General features: G+C 37.9%; 1 protein-coding gene across 1 annotated transcript; it reads left to right on the top strand.

The window, feature by feature from the left end:
* Positions 1 to 211: 211 nt before the first annotated feature.
* Positions 212 to 10,823, top strand: LOC127420883 (DNA-directed RNA polymerase I subunit RPA43-like). The gene is made up of 4 exons (XM_051663475.1): positions 212 to 535; positions 5,158 to 5,299; positions 5,425 to 5,633; positions 7,366 to 10,823. Exons 1-4 carry the CDS (start codon positions 237 to 239, stop codon positions 7,805 to 7,807), a joined length of 1,092 nt encoding a protein of 363 aa, XP_051519435.1. The 5' UTR covers positions 212 to 236; the 3' UTR covers positions 7,808 to 10,823.
* Positions 10,824 to 17,706: the final 6,883 nt, after the last annotated feature.

Genomic DNA, 17,706 nt, shown 5'->3' with positions numbered 1-17,706 from the left:
GAACTGACATTAAAGTTAAATTCCTCATAAGAGCGAGCTTTCCAAGTCAATACCAAGTCTGTTCTGTTTCTAATACTGTATGATTATTCCTTCATGTTAACAATCATTCTTGTCCGAGTAAAATAGTTTCGATCGTGTAGTTCCTCACCTCTCCGCTGGGTGTCGCACAAACGCCGCACATCTTCAATGCAAACACACGAGCAAACGTACCACGTGCTCCTCCACATGCGTGTGGCATGGCGAACTGGACACAAGAGGACGGAGCCACAAAACCATTAACAAACACCGCAGAAGTGTCCGCCGCAGCGCAGATATCAGGTAGAGATGTGACAGGCAGACCCGGTGGAGATGTCGCGGCGGTTCCGTGTCTGATCCCGTCATTCGCGGACGCGGTGAAACTGCTGGACTCGCGTTACTCGTGTCTAGTGCTGGACACTCCGCGCAAACACATCGCGCTGCCGCCCGTCTACTTGTGCAAGAAACGCACCGGAATACAGGAAGAACTGAATGCTGATCTGCTCAAATACTCCACAAGGTAAAATACCATGTTTCTTAAGTGTATATCATGGAACTAAATGATAACCATGGTCATGGGCGTAGAATACGCGGGGGACGTGGGGGACGTGTCCCCCTCACTTTTAATAAAACCAAAGCGCCTTTTCATAGGGCAGATGTGTATGCCGTGTCTTTCATACAGCAACTGTCTAAATGTGTAAAGCAAAAGTTAAAATTCACTGCTCAATCATGTAATTAATTTACAAAAAAATTGTAATCGATTGAGAGCCTTAAAAATATAACATATATTTATGTTCGTCTTGCACTAACCATTCTGTCCCCCTCACTTTTGAAATGATTGCTACGCCCCTGACCATGGTACTCACTAGGGTTGTGCAGATAGACGCTGATCTCGGCAAGCGCAGAAATAATGTTCATTATTTCATTGTGAACGCAACTCTGCAGCATATACATCTGTGATTAAAACATAAAAGAATACAAAAACACGTTCACCTCGAACCATGATTTATATTTCAGTGATTATTATCATTATTCTAATTATTATTTTTACATTTATAATTTTTTTTGTCTTCATTTAAGTAATTTTCCACCTGCATGTTTAGACGGATACTTGCCTGACGGTAAATGGGAAGGCGGTTATTTAATAATAATGATAATAATAATTTTATATATATATATATACATATATGTATAAAATGATAATAATAATTTTATATATATACATATATGTATATATGTAATTATTATTATTTTGATCACTTCTTAATTTTAATTGCTTTTTCGTTTCGTTTGGAGTGAAATATTAATTTAGAAATGTATTTGATTTAAGTTTTTTAAATACTTAAATTTAAATACATTAATTTTCAATGCAAAATCAGCCCAACCGATCCCTCAGCCCTAGGGTTGCCGATGTAATTGGATTTTGCGATATAGGCTATATATATCATGAAGGAGGGAACAAATCTAATTTATTCACACACATGATGTATTTTCCCGGACAGCGAAATACCCGACCGATAGAGAATGCACAGATGAAGTAGGTTAGTTTCCAAAGACATGTCGCCCTTGACAAGTGTTGTAAAGCCATCTTTCAAAAAGTTGAATAACACACATTTTAATTGCACTTAATTTTTTCTAATTTCATTTGAATTTTTAGTTAAAATAAATAAAAAATAAAGTTTGAAGTTTGAAATCAAGGTGTCTTGCTTTATTGTGTAGGCTAAACCCTAAACCTGCTTAACAAAAATTACCCCAAAGTACCACCTAGTGTCCAACCAGCGGTAGTACCGGTGTTCGTCGGTTTGAACGTGAACACCGCGATCATATCGGGTATTGGCAATCTCACAAACTGACGATAGGACGATCTGACTATGGAGAAGATCGCCCAATCCTAGTACTCACCCAAAGTTCCCAAACCTTTCTTTGTCATGGCTCCATGGTGGAATTCAGTGGTATTTGTATGGGATTCCAATGGTAGGCTATAAAACCGTAGTATGGTACCATGTCCAAAAACATGGGAATGCCATGGGATTAAATAATTAAATTTGTATTTATTTATTTTACATGCCATGTGATTTTCATGGTATTCTATTCATTTCATGGTTTTGCCATGACACTTAATGATTAATTTTGTATTCATATCATTGTATTTTCACGGTAGAGTCCAGAAAACAATAGCATTGCCATGGTACCAAAAACATGGTAATACCATAGTAGTTTTCTGTAAGTGCACAGTGCATTTGTATGTTAGTGTTTGTACTTTATGAAAGGTAATTGTATTTATTTATATGGTTTTGTATTATAAAGTAGTACTAGAGATCATAAAACTATGATAACACCATGGTATAGGCCTACAATCAGTCTACATGGTTTTATAAATGTCAAATATTTGATTAAGTTGGTTGAATATAATACAGTTGCAATCAACTTTTGTGGTCAAATAGTGCAGTATCATTACTTGGTAACAGTACACTAGTTTTATATATGTTTTGCTCAAGAGCACTTTGGTGAAAGAACACGAATTGTGATAGTTCATGGGTCACACCTTCCTGAGATTAACCCCGCGACCTTTGAGCTTGTTAAGTTTATTCATATCCTTCCATTTACCGGTCAAATGTAGCCTAACATGTACAAAATACAAAGTTACTCTGAAAGGACAGCAAAATGTATGACAAGTGAATGACAGTAAACGCATACAAAGTCAAAGTTAGGAATAGGATTGTCTGAATTGGCAGCTTTTAGAAGCAGACTAATATTGTAGCTAACTTCTTCGATTTCAGACTAAACTCTTTTTAAATCTCTTTCCCTTTGTTTACATCTGGAAGACTTTTTACATTGTTTGCTCATCTGCAATATGTCTATAAGACATTTCCTCTCCGATGTCAATAAGACATTCAGCAGATGTCTTTGAGATGTTTATGATTTATAATGTTTGTAAATCTGGTCATTTTCAGATGTTAATTAGATTGTGATGCTTTTCAGATGAAAAGATCTAAAACAGACATCTCTGAGATGAACGTGTGCTATCTGCGACTGCTTCCAACCCAGATAGCATGCATACATCTCTGAGATGTCTGTTTAAGAGCATTTTATCTGGAAAGTATCACAATCTACAGTTCTATGAAAAAGTATTTACCCCCATCCTGATTTCTTTTGTGTGTATCTCATACTAAATTGTTTCAAAAATTCAAACAAAATCTAACATAAAACAAAGGCAATCTGAGTAAACACAAAATACAGTTTTCTAATTATTATGTTTTTATTGAAGCAAAAAAGTTATCCAATACCAACTAGGCCTGTGTGGAAAGGTATTTGCCCCCTTAGTTACTAAATCCCCAAATCTATGAAACTGCATTCATAATGGGGTTTCAGCTGGACTAGACACACCCAGACCTGATTACTGCCAGTCCTGATCAATCAAATCAACACCTAAATACAACTTTACAGCAGCATGAAGTTGGCTAAAAGGTCTCACCCAGTAGCACACTATGCCAAGGTCGCAAGAAATTCCAGAAATGATGAGGAAAAAGGTGATTGAAATACATCAGTCTGGGAAGGGTGACAAAGCTATTTCAGAGTCTCTGGGACTCCAAAGAACGACAATGAGAGCCATTATCTCCAAATGGAGAAAACTTGGCACAGCAGTGAACCTTCCCAGAAGTGGCCGACTTTCCAAAATTCCTCCAAGAGCACAGCGACGACTCATCCAGGAATCACAAAAAAGCCAAGGACAACATCCAAGGAACTGCAGGCCTCTCTCGCATTAATAAAGGTCACTGTTCATGACTCCACCATCAGAAAGACACTGGCCAAAAATGGCATCCATGGAGGAGTGGCGAGGTGAAAACAACTGCTAACCCAGAAGAACATTACGGCTCGTCTGAATTTTGCCAAAACACACCTTGATGATCCTCAAACCTTTTGGGAGAATGTTCTGTGGACTGATGAGTCGAAAGTGGAACTGTTTGGAAGACAGGGGTCCCATTACATCTGGCGTAAATCAAACACAGAATTCCACAAAAAGAACATCAATCCTACGGTCAAGCATGGTGGTGGTAGTGTGATGGTGTGGGGATGCTTTGCTGCTTCAGGGCGACTTGCAATAATTGAGGGAAACATGAATTCTGCTCTCTACCAGAAAATCCTAAAGGAGAACATCCGGTCATCAGTCCGTGAGTTGAAGCTCAAGCGCAACTGGATTATGCAGCAAGACAATCATCCAAAGCACAGGAGTAAGTCCACCTCTGAATGGCTCAAAAGAAGCTAAATTAAAGTTTTGGAGTGGCCTAGTCAAAGTCCTGACTTGAACCCAATTGAGATGCTGTGGCAGGACATTAAATGGGCAGTTCATGCTCGAAAACCCTCCAATGTGGCTGAACTGAAGCAGTTCTGCAAAGAAGAGTGAGCCAAAATTCCACCACAGCGTTGTGAAAGGCTGATCTCCAGTTATCGGAAGCGTTTGGTTGAAGTTGTTGCTGCTAAAGGTGGCACAACCAGCTATTAAGTTTAAGGGGGCAGTTAGTTTTTCACATGGGTGATATAGGTGTTGGATAACTGTGACGAGAAGGAGGGCGTGGCCAGGCCGTGATGGAGCGTGGTCAGCACTGAATCAGCTGATCAGCGGGAGAGCGAGATAAAGGGCAGCCGTAGATGCCGGTGTGTCTGTGTTTGTTGAGTTGTTTGATATGTTTTTTTGTTGAGTTTTCTCATTAAACTTTGTTTACTGTTCAGCCGGTTCCCGCTGCCTCCTTGCCCGTCCTTTACCTGTTACAATAACTTTTTTTGCTTCAATAAAAAACATTTTTTTTTTTTTTTGAAAACTGTATTTTGTGTTTACTCAAGTTGCCTTTGTTATATGTTGTATCTTGTCTCTCAACATATCAAAGTCATCTGCTGAATGTTTTACTGTCTTCTGAGAGGAATCATCTTTTAGACGTACGGCAGGTGAGCAAACAACCTAAAAAATACATCTTCCAGATGTAAACACACCTAAAATAGACGTCTGGGTGATGTACACGTGCTATCAGGGAAAAAGTTGCATTAACCTTGTAGTTTTGGCCTTAATGTTCCTTTTCCATTAGGCCAACATTTCAACATGTCTATTGACGCCCATTTGTTCATCTTTGTTGTGTTCTGTTGCAGTCTGAACGGCGTTCCTTTGGCGTATGATAATATTAAAGTTGTAGGACAGTATGGAGATATTTATGATGATCAAGGATTCATTCACGTCAACATCGAGGCGTCATTTGTGATTTTCAGACCGAAGAAAGGATCTAAGCTTGTGGTATGTCTTTTTAACCAATTCAAACTCTGTGTACGATTATAGAAGAATTCTTACATTTGCATTGCCTGAAGATGTTTAATGTTGCGTCTGTGTTCTCAATATGTTGTTTTCTGTTCATCTCTCAGGGTGTAATTAATAAAATCGGAGTGAGTCACGTCGGATGTCTTGTTCATGGATGCTTTAACGCATCAGTAGTGAAGCCCAGTCTGCTGACCCCAGAGCAGTGGAGGGACTCTGGACTGTGTGTTGGAGGCAGTCTGGAGTTTGAGGTCTTTCAGCTGGATGCTGACGTTGCAGGTGTGCTGCTCATCAGAGGAAGGCTGGAGAGATCCAGGTATGGTCTTTAAGACAATGACCGGTCTGAAGTTTCTGAGAATTAATATTTTGTTAAAGGAGTATTAACTTACGTTGTTCCAAACCTGTGTGACATTCGTTCTTCCTTGGAGCACAAACAGTGCATTTTTAAAGAGTATTCTGGTCCTTTTTTGAATAATATAGCAATGAATAGTGATTGTGCTTTCAAGCTTCAAAAATGATGCAAAAGTGTCATAAAAGTAGCCCATCGAAGGCATACAATAGGTTTTGGTGTGAAACAACCGAAATGTAAGTCAAGCACATTCATGACTGAAGCACATTCACACTAGCTCGTGTGTTCATGCGAGAACTTGAGCTTTTATTTTCACATACTACTGCTAAAAAAATATAAGTAGCAGGGCTCCAGACTGCAACTAAATGGTGACATTTTACGACCATTTTTCACAATCTGTAGAACTTGGGCCAGTGCTACTGCTTTTAAATATGGTTTTCCAGATACCTTTTTTTGGAGACCAAGCATAAGAACCGATACTTCCTTTTCGCTACTTGCCAAAAACAATTAAAAAAAATTGGTTTTATTATTATGTAATGTTGCAGTTTTTTTAAATACAATACTGTGAGGCAGATAATTTGAGGGAAACGTGTTTTTTTAAGCATTTTTAGCTGTCACAAAAATAATCAGGAAAACAATTTGCTCAATAACTATATAAAATATTTTATATTCTTATTTATTACTTCTTATTTGATAACAAATAAGGATTATTTTACAAATGTAAAGGGCAGCTTCTTTGCATGATTATATGTGGGGCCTTATGAAATCCATATTCATTTATTTTTTCACATTTTGTTTTCTGCTTTTATTTTTTTTAATCCTGTATTCGATAGTTTAATTCAATGTTATAATCAAAAGGGTGTCTAATTGAATTCCAATGCATGAATTCATTAAAACTTTAATCAAATGAAAATCAAACAATTCATTTTCAGTATACAATTGAATTATTTTTTCAAAGTGATTTAATACAGATCCTCACAACACAATTCAAAATATAACATTGGAGTTATTTTTGTCAAATAAAGTTCTGCACAACAGAGCATAACAGATTTGAGATATTGCTTAAATGTATTACAATTATTAGTTTATTATAGTAAACTTTATTATTACAGTGAATATTACATAACTAGACGGCAGTGATATATTTCTGTCATATTTGTTTCCATTTAAAAGGAGCTTTTATGTTTTATGTTTCAGTTTGTTTGTTTTTGATGACCACTTTACACTTCTAGATAAGCAGGTCACTACATGAACCAGTATGATTATTAAATCGCAAAAGGCTACTTAATATGTAGTCTGCATGTGCTGCGTGCTGTAGAGTGAATGAGCACTCTGCTCTCTGTCATCTACATCAAATGTGCGTGACACTTATGATTAGGTGTTTTCAGTGTATTAGCAACTGGCTTCACACAGATTACAATGCATTAAATTGCAGCCTTTGTGGTTTATTAACCAAACTAGGACATATTGCAATTTTAATTTGTGCACTGGATTTTTCCGCAGTGACATTTCGTACGTCAGGTATTGGCTCTTTTCTCTCAAAGGGAATATTTTTGTCTTTGTTGCGGTTCTTGAGCAGAAAAAGCTGCAGTGTGGACCAGACTTCATGCTGATAGTCAAAAGTTTGGTTTTGTAAGACTAAATGTATTCAGTTGTTTGTGTTTTACTAATGCTTTTATTTTTACTTATTCACTTTCAGGGTCCAAGAGCTAGTGGCCCAAACTGAACAGAATGAAGCCCTTGTGGAAACGGCTAAAGAACCTACAACAGAATCAGAATCCACAGAAGGTACAACTGACAATCCAAAGCCCAAGAAGAAGAAAAAGAAAGACAAACATGAAAAGGAGTCTGCTGTGGAAGAGTCTATAAACGGCAGCAACCTACAAGAAACATATGAAAACCATGAAACGACGGTGGACACAATGGAGGTGGACTCCAATTCAAATGGACATCACAAAGAGAAAAAGAAGAAGAAGAAACACAAAAGAAAAGAGTCAGATGAGAGATTACCCTTCGATCTTCCGGGCGGGTATGTCAGCGATAAGACCAGCAAGAAGAGACGGGCGCCAGAGAGTGAAGAAACGCTCCAGGTGGACTCTGATACGCCTGTTGCCAAAAAGAAAAAAAAAAAGAACAAATGATTATCTTCAGAAATAGAGGGTTTAAGGAACTATTAAAAGTGTCCTAAAAGAGCTTGAATGTCAATAGCATACTCGAGAGAATGTGTGATTTATATTTATACAGGGTATCTGCGGGTCATTAAAAAGTATAAACGGGTATTAAATCAATTTAGTGAAAAATAAGGCTATTAAAAAGTCTCAAATTAAAATACCCGAGGTATTTTTTATTTTTTTTAATGTGTTTGAACATTTCCCTCCTTGGGCCGTAAGGTCGAATGAAAACCTTCCGCAGATAGCAGAGAATAGAGTGGGCGCACGGTTTTCACGTGTACGCTCAGTGTGCGCTGATCCCATGAGTTCTGATCCGGGGCTCGAGATATTCCCCATTCAGTTTCTCCATTGTCATTTCAACATTAACAGACTGGGTGAATAAGACACATTTCACTTAGTTACCATATCTGTCAACATACCCTCAGAGGTTCATTCATGTTTTTGTTCGTGCTATAAGAGAGCGTGCAGTGCAGGGCGGTTCTGGGGTGGGGGGATGTGGGGGGGCTGACAGAATTTCGGTGCCACCCCTGACTTATCATGGTACCCTGCCCGCCCCCCCTGAGAAAAATTACTGGCATTGCCCCTGGCGCAGTGTCCCATTCTGTTTGAATGGCCAGCTACTGCAATCTGTCACGCACCATTAAAGATATAAATACAACATTTATTATTTGAATTTCGAGATAACAGTGACATAATTTAAAAGCTTAAACTAAAATCGCGTTTCTCCAAAAAATTACATCTGACTCAAATGGAGCGTGACACAATTTGTGCATTTGTAGCTGTAACTTGCGCTGTCCTGTGCTTTCACTCTGCGTTGGTGTGTGTGGAGATGATGAGACTAGATGCCGGTGACATCATTTTTCAAAATAAAAGTCCCACATTGAAATAACTAATTTTGAAGTACAAACATGAATTAGTGTCAAAAGTTCTTACAATATTTTACAACAACCGATTATTTTAGGACATCACACGATATGGTGAAATTAACTTTATATTCAAAAGTTTTAAAAAAAAAATACAAATAATTGAAGATGAGTATTAATATCTGCTTCATAGATAATGGTAAAACTGAACATATTAAACGCAGTCTATATGCAATTTTGAACAAAAGACTATGTTTGTGATACCTGGAGAATATATCTGATATCTGGTGGAAGCACTTTCCACCACTGCAGAACAGAGAATATGAATGACCTGAAGAGCGACTTTGTGATACGTTGCAATGGAAACACCAAGCGTTGCTCATTCTTAGACTGCAGGGAGCGAGAGGGGACATAGACCTGGAGGAGTGAATTAAAGTAAGAGGATGCTGTTCCATCAGCTGTCCTGAAGGCCAGAGTCAAAGCCAAGTTATTATACAAATGTAAAAACATGACACAGTATCACAGAAAAGGAGATGAGTGTTTAACCAGATTTGAAATGAACAATGTAAACACTGCCCTTTCCGCCAAAATAAAAGCTCCAAGTGAAGGTGAAGTAAATACTACAGAAATATATTACAATTATATAAAAACAAATCTAATCCTCAAAATTATAATAATTCAGTGTTATATTATAATAAACTTTAAAGGGACTCACAATGAAAATATTATTAATAATATGATAAAATAATATTCAAATGGGTTCCAAAAAAGTGAGTGAAATTGTACTGTACATTTTGCACATACTGTTAATTCACAAAAATGTTTTAGTAAAAATACTGCTTTTTATTAGGCCGTCTGAATTGCAGTATTAGTGCAAATAAATCAAATGCAGGCTGAAGTTATGTGGTGTCTCAGAACAGTGGTAAAGCAGCACTCATTCAGGTTGAACGAAGATATTTGCCAGCTTTTCAAACAGTGTTCCCCGAAAAAAATGTATAGCTCCGATAAAGCAAGAAGTTTCACGTGTGGCATGACAGCATATATTATTTGGTCTAGTTCAAGGAGAAGCTTGTTGGTAGTGTCAGTAATGCAGGTCCATTTGTGGAGCATCAGTGAGTGCACTAATAAACAAAAACAAGTGGATGTTTATGTGAGATCCAGTCGAGGTACCTTGTTTATAGTAATGAACAGAAGCATAAGTAATGAACTTTAATAACTACTGTAGATGTCTGCATACAAATACACACAGTACACATACAGTATCAAACCAGCCATTTACGCTCACATTAGCAACATGTCATTTTAATATGTGACTTCTTATTGCATCTAGTGGTGGGTATATGTATACCTATTTATACATTAACCCTGATAGTGATTGAAGTAACAAGCAAGTCTTAAATATTTTTGAAAAGGGTATTAAAAAGTATTAAATTGGATGAGCTGATACCTGCAGATACCCCGTTATAGAATATAATAAATGCTGGCTTGTAAACAAAAGTCTGGAAAATGTGTAATGTTTCTTTATACCTGAAGAGGGCTGTGTGTATTTACATTTCTCTGCACTGTTAAATTAAAAATCCTGAAACATTCTCATATTCCCTTTATAGTAAGTCTTGATTCCAGTGTTGTAAAAGGAAAGCTCATCGAATGAGATTTTAGAATCACAACTGTACGTTTTATAATGATTATGGACTTACACATACACTTCACCTCTTATGCCAGCATTTATTGTTAAGTCTAAAATTTCTTCAGGAAATGCACAAGGGGCTGTTCTAAACCTCTGGGACGTTTTTGAAAGTTGAGTTTTGGCAGGGGCTTGGAATATTGCTCTGTTTATTCACCCCCTGTTGGTGAAATACCTTAGGTAGGATATAATCTGATAATTTTTAAATAATCAAATAATAGTTGTGCTGTTCAAAATTAAGAAAAATATTGATACTTTCTGGTTGCCAAACATTAATGTGATGAGCTATACCTGTGAGTGACTTCATGCAATCACTAAACATCATGTTGGCGTAAGTAAAATTAATTGCAAAAATGGGTAAATAAAGTTTGTTTTGAGAAAAACTCTTATCGTTATTTTTTGTAGATACGATATAATCTAATACAACTGCGTGAGTCATTTTTTCCCTCAATAAAAAATTTTACTCATACAGAAATGAATAGTCATTTATGTGTATAAGCCTTATAAAAGCTGATTTATTCTACATGGAGAGGGTCCCCCTCATGGGGGCTGCCATGTTGAGATCACATGACCAGTTGAACACTACTTGCTTAATCTTAATAATCTCCCTGTTACTAGACACTTTCACTCATGGAGTAAAACTGAATAGACCTTATTCACACTATCGCCATCTTTAATTTTTAATTGGAATGACAACGAGGTTTTGAGGGATAGCACCGCACCCCCCCCCCCCACACACACACACACACACACACACACAAGCAAATGTTGACAGAGTATAACGACTCTCTGCTGTCAAACTTTTGTGAGTTTACAGCGGGAAACTCTTGAGGAAAAAACAAAATGATAAATGTCCTTCGTGTGTCACCGTAGTACCGAGTTCTTGCCCACAAGTCACCATCCGATGCATCCTCGAAATCAAGGACACATCCGGGTCATTTCCTGTGTTCTCGGTACTTGCGTTCCTGAGTATTGGAATCGAACTTCAGCAGTGGATGATGATGTAGAACGAGTCCACGAGAACGTAAGAACACAAAAGAACGCACATTGGGATTCACCCTAAGTCTGTCCCTCACAGCTTTGAAGTCATTTCCATTAAAAATCAAAGATGGTGCTAGTGTGAATGCTGCATCCAGGCCCCTAGGTGTCAGTGTAAGTTCACAGTGACATAAATACTACAATTAAGAGCGCACCTAAATACATTTGGGGTCACTGCACATGGAAAATAACTAAATTTAGCACAGTTTCGTTTTGTATTCTCAGGTATTGCTACACAACCATATTTGCTTCAGAGGAATATGTGCGCACTGATTCCAGTAATGTGCTGGACTGCCTGGAATTGATCCTGAAGACATGAAGGTGTGTGTGTGGGAATGCTTTCCTCCTCCTTGAGTAAGTGTGTCAGGGGAACCATGTATTAACATAAGTACAGTAAATAAAAGAGCTTCACTGAAAGAGTATGAGGTCTTCAGCCAGAGCGGCCCGTCAAATACACAAGCAGATTTTCTTTATCACACGAGTCTGCCAAAATCACTTTTTTTTTTCTTTTTTTTTTTTTTGTGAATATTATATTCAAACGTTAAAACTAGGGTAGGAAATGGGAAATGCAAAATACATTTTTGAATTTGAATTTTCATTTTGTACCAAATGTTCTGCATGTGTATGAAAAATGTAAATTCAAATGGAGAAGTCCATGGCCATTTTGCATATTAGCCTACATGGCAAACTGAATTATGTCAGCCATTTTCTTCATGCCATAACACATTATTGGTCTCTAAAAGCTGTCAAATTCCACTGTTTGTGATGCACTGTATGTAATTTTATTTGAGTTATTTTAGATAAGCATTTTTATAAGCACAGCAATATGCTGATAACTGTCAGAAATGCCATGTCAATTTAAACATCTTTACAGCTCATATAATATTTGAGTTTTTACAGAAGAATTAATGTAAGTGCTTTTATAAAATTATAAGCTTTAAATTTTTGCATTTAAACCCTCCAAAAATTGGCCCCATTCACTTCCATTGTAAGTGCCTCACTAACCTCGATTTTTGCTTGTTTGTTTGCAGTTTACAATCAATTATAATTTTATAAAAGCAATTACATTAAATCTTCTGTTAAAACTCATGTATTATTTGAGCTGTAAAATTGTTTAAATAGACATTTTTACAGTCATTTGAGGGTTTGTTGACATTACAGTGTTGTAAAATTGTCTATAACTTTGCACAGAAAAGGTTAGTAAGCGATTTTATCACACTAAAATCATGTTTACACTCATATCCTTTATGTCTTGTGGCCATACTTTTGAAAAGGTGAGTATTTTATTGTTTAAAAATTGGCCCCTATTCACTTCCTTTGTAAGTGCCTCACTGTAACCCAGATTTTAGCTTTTTTTTAAAGAAAAGGAGGGACGAGTCTTAAATAAACATGTAAACATGGTCATTATTTTGCAGCAAGCTGCAATTCAGCCTCGCTTAATCTTTTAGTTTTTTATGTTTTCTATGCTGTTCAGTGGATTAAGCAATTCTCCTTCTTCATAACTTATAAACAATACCCATGCAAAAAAAATATAAAAAAATTAAAAATGGGTTTGCTTATTTTAATGCATCAAGACCAGGTTAGATCTGGCAACACTGTGTCGCATCTTCAATATGTATGTGTGAGGGAGAAAACTTAAACCTGGATGCATTTCAGTTGCAAGTTAGTTGGGATTAGGTGCAGACTGATACATTTTGCTTTTCTTTTGCCCCTATTGTTTGAAAAGACAAAGTGAGTCTTTTTCACAGCTTCAGGAGAGTTTGGATCTCTCATCCTTTAGGATCCAGGGAGCTCCGTAGGAGGTGTTGGGTCGGATCGTGGCCAGCGTGGCTCATACTTCGAATTGTTCTCACTTAGTTTTTCCATTGCTGGGAGTGCTGCGATTGGTGTGGGGGTAAGAACGTGACATTTTGTCAGTTTTATTAGGCTTCTCTTCTGATAAGTGGGCCTCGTGCTCATGAGGTGAATGATGTTTTTTTGAGGTTATATGGGGTGTTAGACAAACGAAAGCTCCTGGAGTGAATCATTTGGAGTTAGGGTCTGATATTCAGGGTCTCACTAAAACCAACTGATAATATGGATCATGCGACACTTGCTTTACACTGACCCAGAACTGGTCTGCAAATTATACTGTAAGACTTGTAAGAAGGTCAGCATTTTAAAGGAATTTCTGTGGGGGTAAAATCTGTGGAGGTTCATCTCTTGCAACCTTAATTGTCTTTTGGCGCCTACAAGTCGAGTACGCCAGGGCTCACTCCGAGTGAGCCACTCAAGTTGGAGCTCCTCGATAGACCGAGAGAGAACCTGACTCAGCTCAGCAACAGAGATTTTTACACAGTTTTCCTTCCCCGCAAGGGGAAAATACAAGAAAACTCATTGGGTGACGCTTGAAATGGAGACAGGGAGGCATGCAGGGATTGTGCTGACGACAAATCCTTTGCACTATTACCCAGCCTCGCCCTTGGGAGCCACAGAAGGAGTATGGAAGAGGGGGACCGGCATCATCCTTCAGAAAGAAGGACAGCTGAGAGGGAAGCGTCTTGAGCTGTATGCACTCACAGTGACTTGAAAGGGAACAGATGTTTCAAAATTAGATTTACAATCTGGGTGGTGCAGAGTAGAGTTCTGATTAATGTGACTCAGTCAAACTAAATAACCAATCAGTCATTCACACCACAAATCAACAAACATGAATAAAAAAATAAATGTGATAATATACTAGTAACAGATGAGGTCACATCCTGTCCTATTCCCAAGGGTGCCTGCACTCGGTAATCCAACATCTAAGACAAGCATAAAGCCACAGTAAGGTTGCTGTCCAATATTACAACTCTGTAACCACTTATGTTTGTTTTTGTTAGTGTTTATGAATTAAAAACCTTCTAACCCACTCGAGAGGCATTACACTTGAGCCCAATCCAAAACAGTGATGTATCCATGGAGATACAAGAGTGCTGGCTGTTGCCTTCAGGGAATTTGGGCAGTTGCATGGTCAGACGTAAAACCTCAGGCGTTTGGGAATAGGCAGTGGGTTTGGTTTAGTCTGGACCTAACTGATGAGTCAGCTGTTCCCGACAGGTGCCAAACGACTCGGAAAGCCCATCCTGAGGGTAAAGTCCACCCCTGTCTGCAAGTTGGATACGTGATGGGTTATTTTGGGTCACTGTTAGCTATATGCTGTGTTCAGGTGACGGGAACATATGAGGACAGCTAGGGCTTTTTTTATATCATTAATACATTACCAAAGTTAAGACTAAGGAAATATGGATATCTGCCAGGAAATTAAAAAGTTATCATGATATAAAGTGATAGTTTCAATAAGAGTATCGTTTTGGCAAGACTTGATGGCTTTTAATGGTACATGTGCAATCTCTGAAAGAAAAACAGAGAATATGGCTCTGTTCCAGAACCTAATGAGCTGTCTTACTTTTATTTAAAGCCTATAAGAACATAAAGGTAAACTTCCTTACAAATAATCTAGAGTTCTGGCAAACTAGCTGCAAACTTGCCTCAAATATGCTGCAAATTTGCCACTCGTTAATTTCATATGCAAATGAGTTTGCGATTCACTGCAAATATTTGCCTGAAGTCTGCAGCTCTTCACCGGGAGTGGTGAACTTGCAGCAAATCTTTGGCAACAATGGACAGTTTGCTGCAAGTTTGCCGCAAAGCTCATTTGCATTTGAAAATGAATGGTGAATTTTGGTTTGCAGCAAATTTGCCATGAACTCTCGATCCTTGTAAGGTTTTTCTGCATATTATAATATGTAATATGTATACCTAAAAAATATGTGAAATTGAAGCATTTTCAAACAATGTATAAGTAACCACAAAAAAATGTCATAATTGTTTTAGTTTATTATAGATTTTCATTTCACAAAAACTTTAGTCTTTCAGAGTGCTGTAAATGATTTTTGTAGGGCTGGGAGTCGATTCCAGAAAGAATAGATTCTTTGATTCTGAGGCGTTGAGAAATCAAGAGTTGGTTCCGCTCAGGGTTATCGACTACGCTTAGAGATGTGACATGTTCTGATTGTGTAGCTAACAGCACCTTTAAAAGATTTAGATGAAGATTATAACCGTGACGACTGTGCTTGACTTAAGGCGCCAAAAGACAGTTGGGGTTGCAAAACACTATTTCACCAGGGGAAACTAAGTGTAGCCTCTTTGTTCTGCATGGTCAAGTGTCATAAAGTTTGTGGCGAGCGTTCGCACAGAGTAGGTCGAACACCACGTTTTCACTATCTGATCATACAGTTCAGGGAAAAACGGCATTGGCCGGCAAGATGTGGTGTCACTCAGACTGAGTAGGAAACTTCCCAGTCCAAGGGAACGAGGGTAGCAGTAGTAGCCATACCATTTTCAGTTTCCTAATATCATCATTTTCTGAAGTACACTATATGGCCAAAATTTTGTGGACACCCCCTTCTAATTAACGAATTTGGTTACTCATTAAATCCAGTAAAGAAAAATCTTAATGTTTCTTTATGTAATGGCTTGGGCTTTGTGTGCTTCCAAATTTGTGGCAACTGTTTGGGGATAGCCCTTTTCAGTTCCAGCATGACAATGCCCCTGTGAACAAAGTGAGGTCCATAAAGAAATGGTTTACTGTGTATGGCATGGAAGAAATTGACTGGCCTGCACAAAGCCCAGACCTGAACCCCACAGATCACTTTTGGGGTGAACTGGAACAGCAACTGTAAGTCAGGCCTCATCGACCAACATCAGTTCCTGACCTCACTGATAGCCTTGTGTCTGAATGAGAGCAAATTCCTGCAGCCATGTTACTACATACAGTACAGTGGAAAGCCTTCCCAAAAGAGTGGAAGCTGTTATTACAGCAAAGGGGGAAATTGATGCCTAAGGTTTTGAAATCAAATGTTCATCAAGCACATATGGTGTCCACAAACGTTTGGCCATATAGTGTATGAGGTTATGGAGATTGTTTTTGAAATGCTCTGTTTTCAGTGGAGAAAAGAGACATTCTAGTGTCGATGAGGCAGAAATGTAGCTAAATTAATGCATTTAATTACAAATGAAAATGTATTAAACTATTGCAAAAACTAATACATTTTTATTTGAAAACTCCATTTTCGTTTTCCTAACGTCATCGCTTTGCAAAGTATGCTGTACGGGAGTGCATTTTTTAATTTTTGGTGTAGGAAAACACCATTTTGGTGTAGATAAGAATAAACGTAGCAAATTCAATGCTTTTTTCTAACAAAACGTATAATTGTAGATGTGGCATGATACTGCTCTGTTTAATTGGTTTATATTGGACATTTTAAATGTATACAAAGATTTTGAGCGGTTTGTGAATGAGTATAGAGCATGAGGGATTTATATTTTCTTTTTACTCTCCATCTCTCACATAATGTAATTTTCTGTGTGGACAAATTAGGCCATTTCACAGCCAGATGAGCTATTTATATATATATATAGTTGAACTAATCTTTCAGAATATTATTATTCAACAATTGAGCATGATATTGTTCCTTACAAAGCAGATTACATTATTTTGTCCCTCAGCAAGCATAGATAGGTACCTGAATGTCCCATTAAATTCTATTGAAATATTAATGTTTCTTCCATGGTAATATCATTGTAAAACACACCCTCACAATGCTCATTTATTTAATATCTGTTCAGTAGAATCCTCAACTTCAAATGAATCTTCTCTGTGGCTGATGTTCTTCAGTTTTATGGCTCTTAAAGATCTCAATGGCAGATTGCTGCCAACACAAGTGACATAATAATACAGATGATCGCCCTGGAGCTAAGATTTATGTCCATCTGTGGAGGAGAGAAATGAGCTGAGATGGGTGGAGAAGGTTTGGAGAGATGCTCGTTTGGACCACTGTGTTTCTGGCACTTTGGTTGGATCCCCCTTACAAAAAATCTAAACTAGCTGCAAACTTGCAGCAAATTTGCCGCTCGTTAGTTTCACATGCAAATGAACTTTTGATTCGCCGCAAATTTAGCAGCACTCTTTGCCAGTAGTGGTGAACCAAAATTTTGGCAACACTGGACAATTTGCCGCAAGTTTGCCGCAAAGTTCATTTGCATGTGAAAATGATCAGTGGTGAATTTGCAGCAAGTTTGCTGCAAATTTGCCATGTACTCTCGGTTTTCGTAAGGGCCGTTGAAGGGTTCTGGAGGAGCGTCGCTGGTATCTGGGCCCTGCCGCAGGGATAAAAGTGCTAATTGGATCTGGCTTTCCTCATATATCCTTTGTCAGAGTTTCCAGACGGAGGGGCTTTGAACCACACACAAGAAAGCAGCAG

The sequence above is a fragment of the Myxocyprinus asiaticus genome, chromosome 30 (genome assembly GCF_019703515.2).
Source record: "Myxocyprinus asiaticus isolate MX2 ecotype Aquarium Trade chromosome 30, UBuf_Myxa_2, whole genome shotgun sequence".
Classification (NCBI taxonomy): Eukaryota; Metazoa; Chordata; class Actinopteri; order Cypriniformes; family Catostomidae; genus Myxocyprinus; species Myxocyprinus asiaticus.
This window is presented reverse-complemented; position numbering and strand designations above follow the sequence as displayed.

What these genes read in the sequence shown, in the direction of transcription:
- LOC127420883 (XM_051663475.1), top strand. Translation starts at nt 237, where the DNA reads ATGGCGAACTGGACACAAGAGGACGGAGCCACAAAACCATTAACAAAC. An exon ending in CTGCTCAAATACTCCACAAG is followed by an intron (nt 536 to 5,157) that starts GTAAAATACCAT and finishes GTTCTGTTGCAG; the next exon opens with TCTGAACGGCGTTCCTTTGG. An exon ending in AGAAAGGATCTAAGCTTGTG is followed by an intron (nt 5,300 to 5,424) that starts GTATGTCTTTTT and finishes TTCATCTCTCAG; the next exon opens with GGTGTAATTAATAAAATCGG.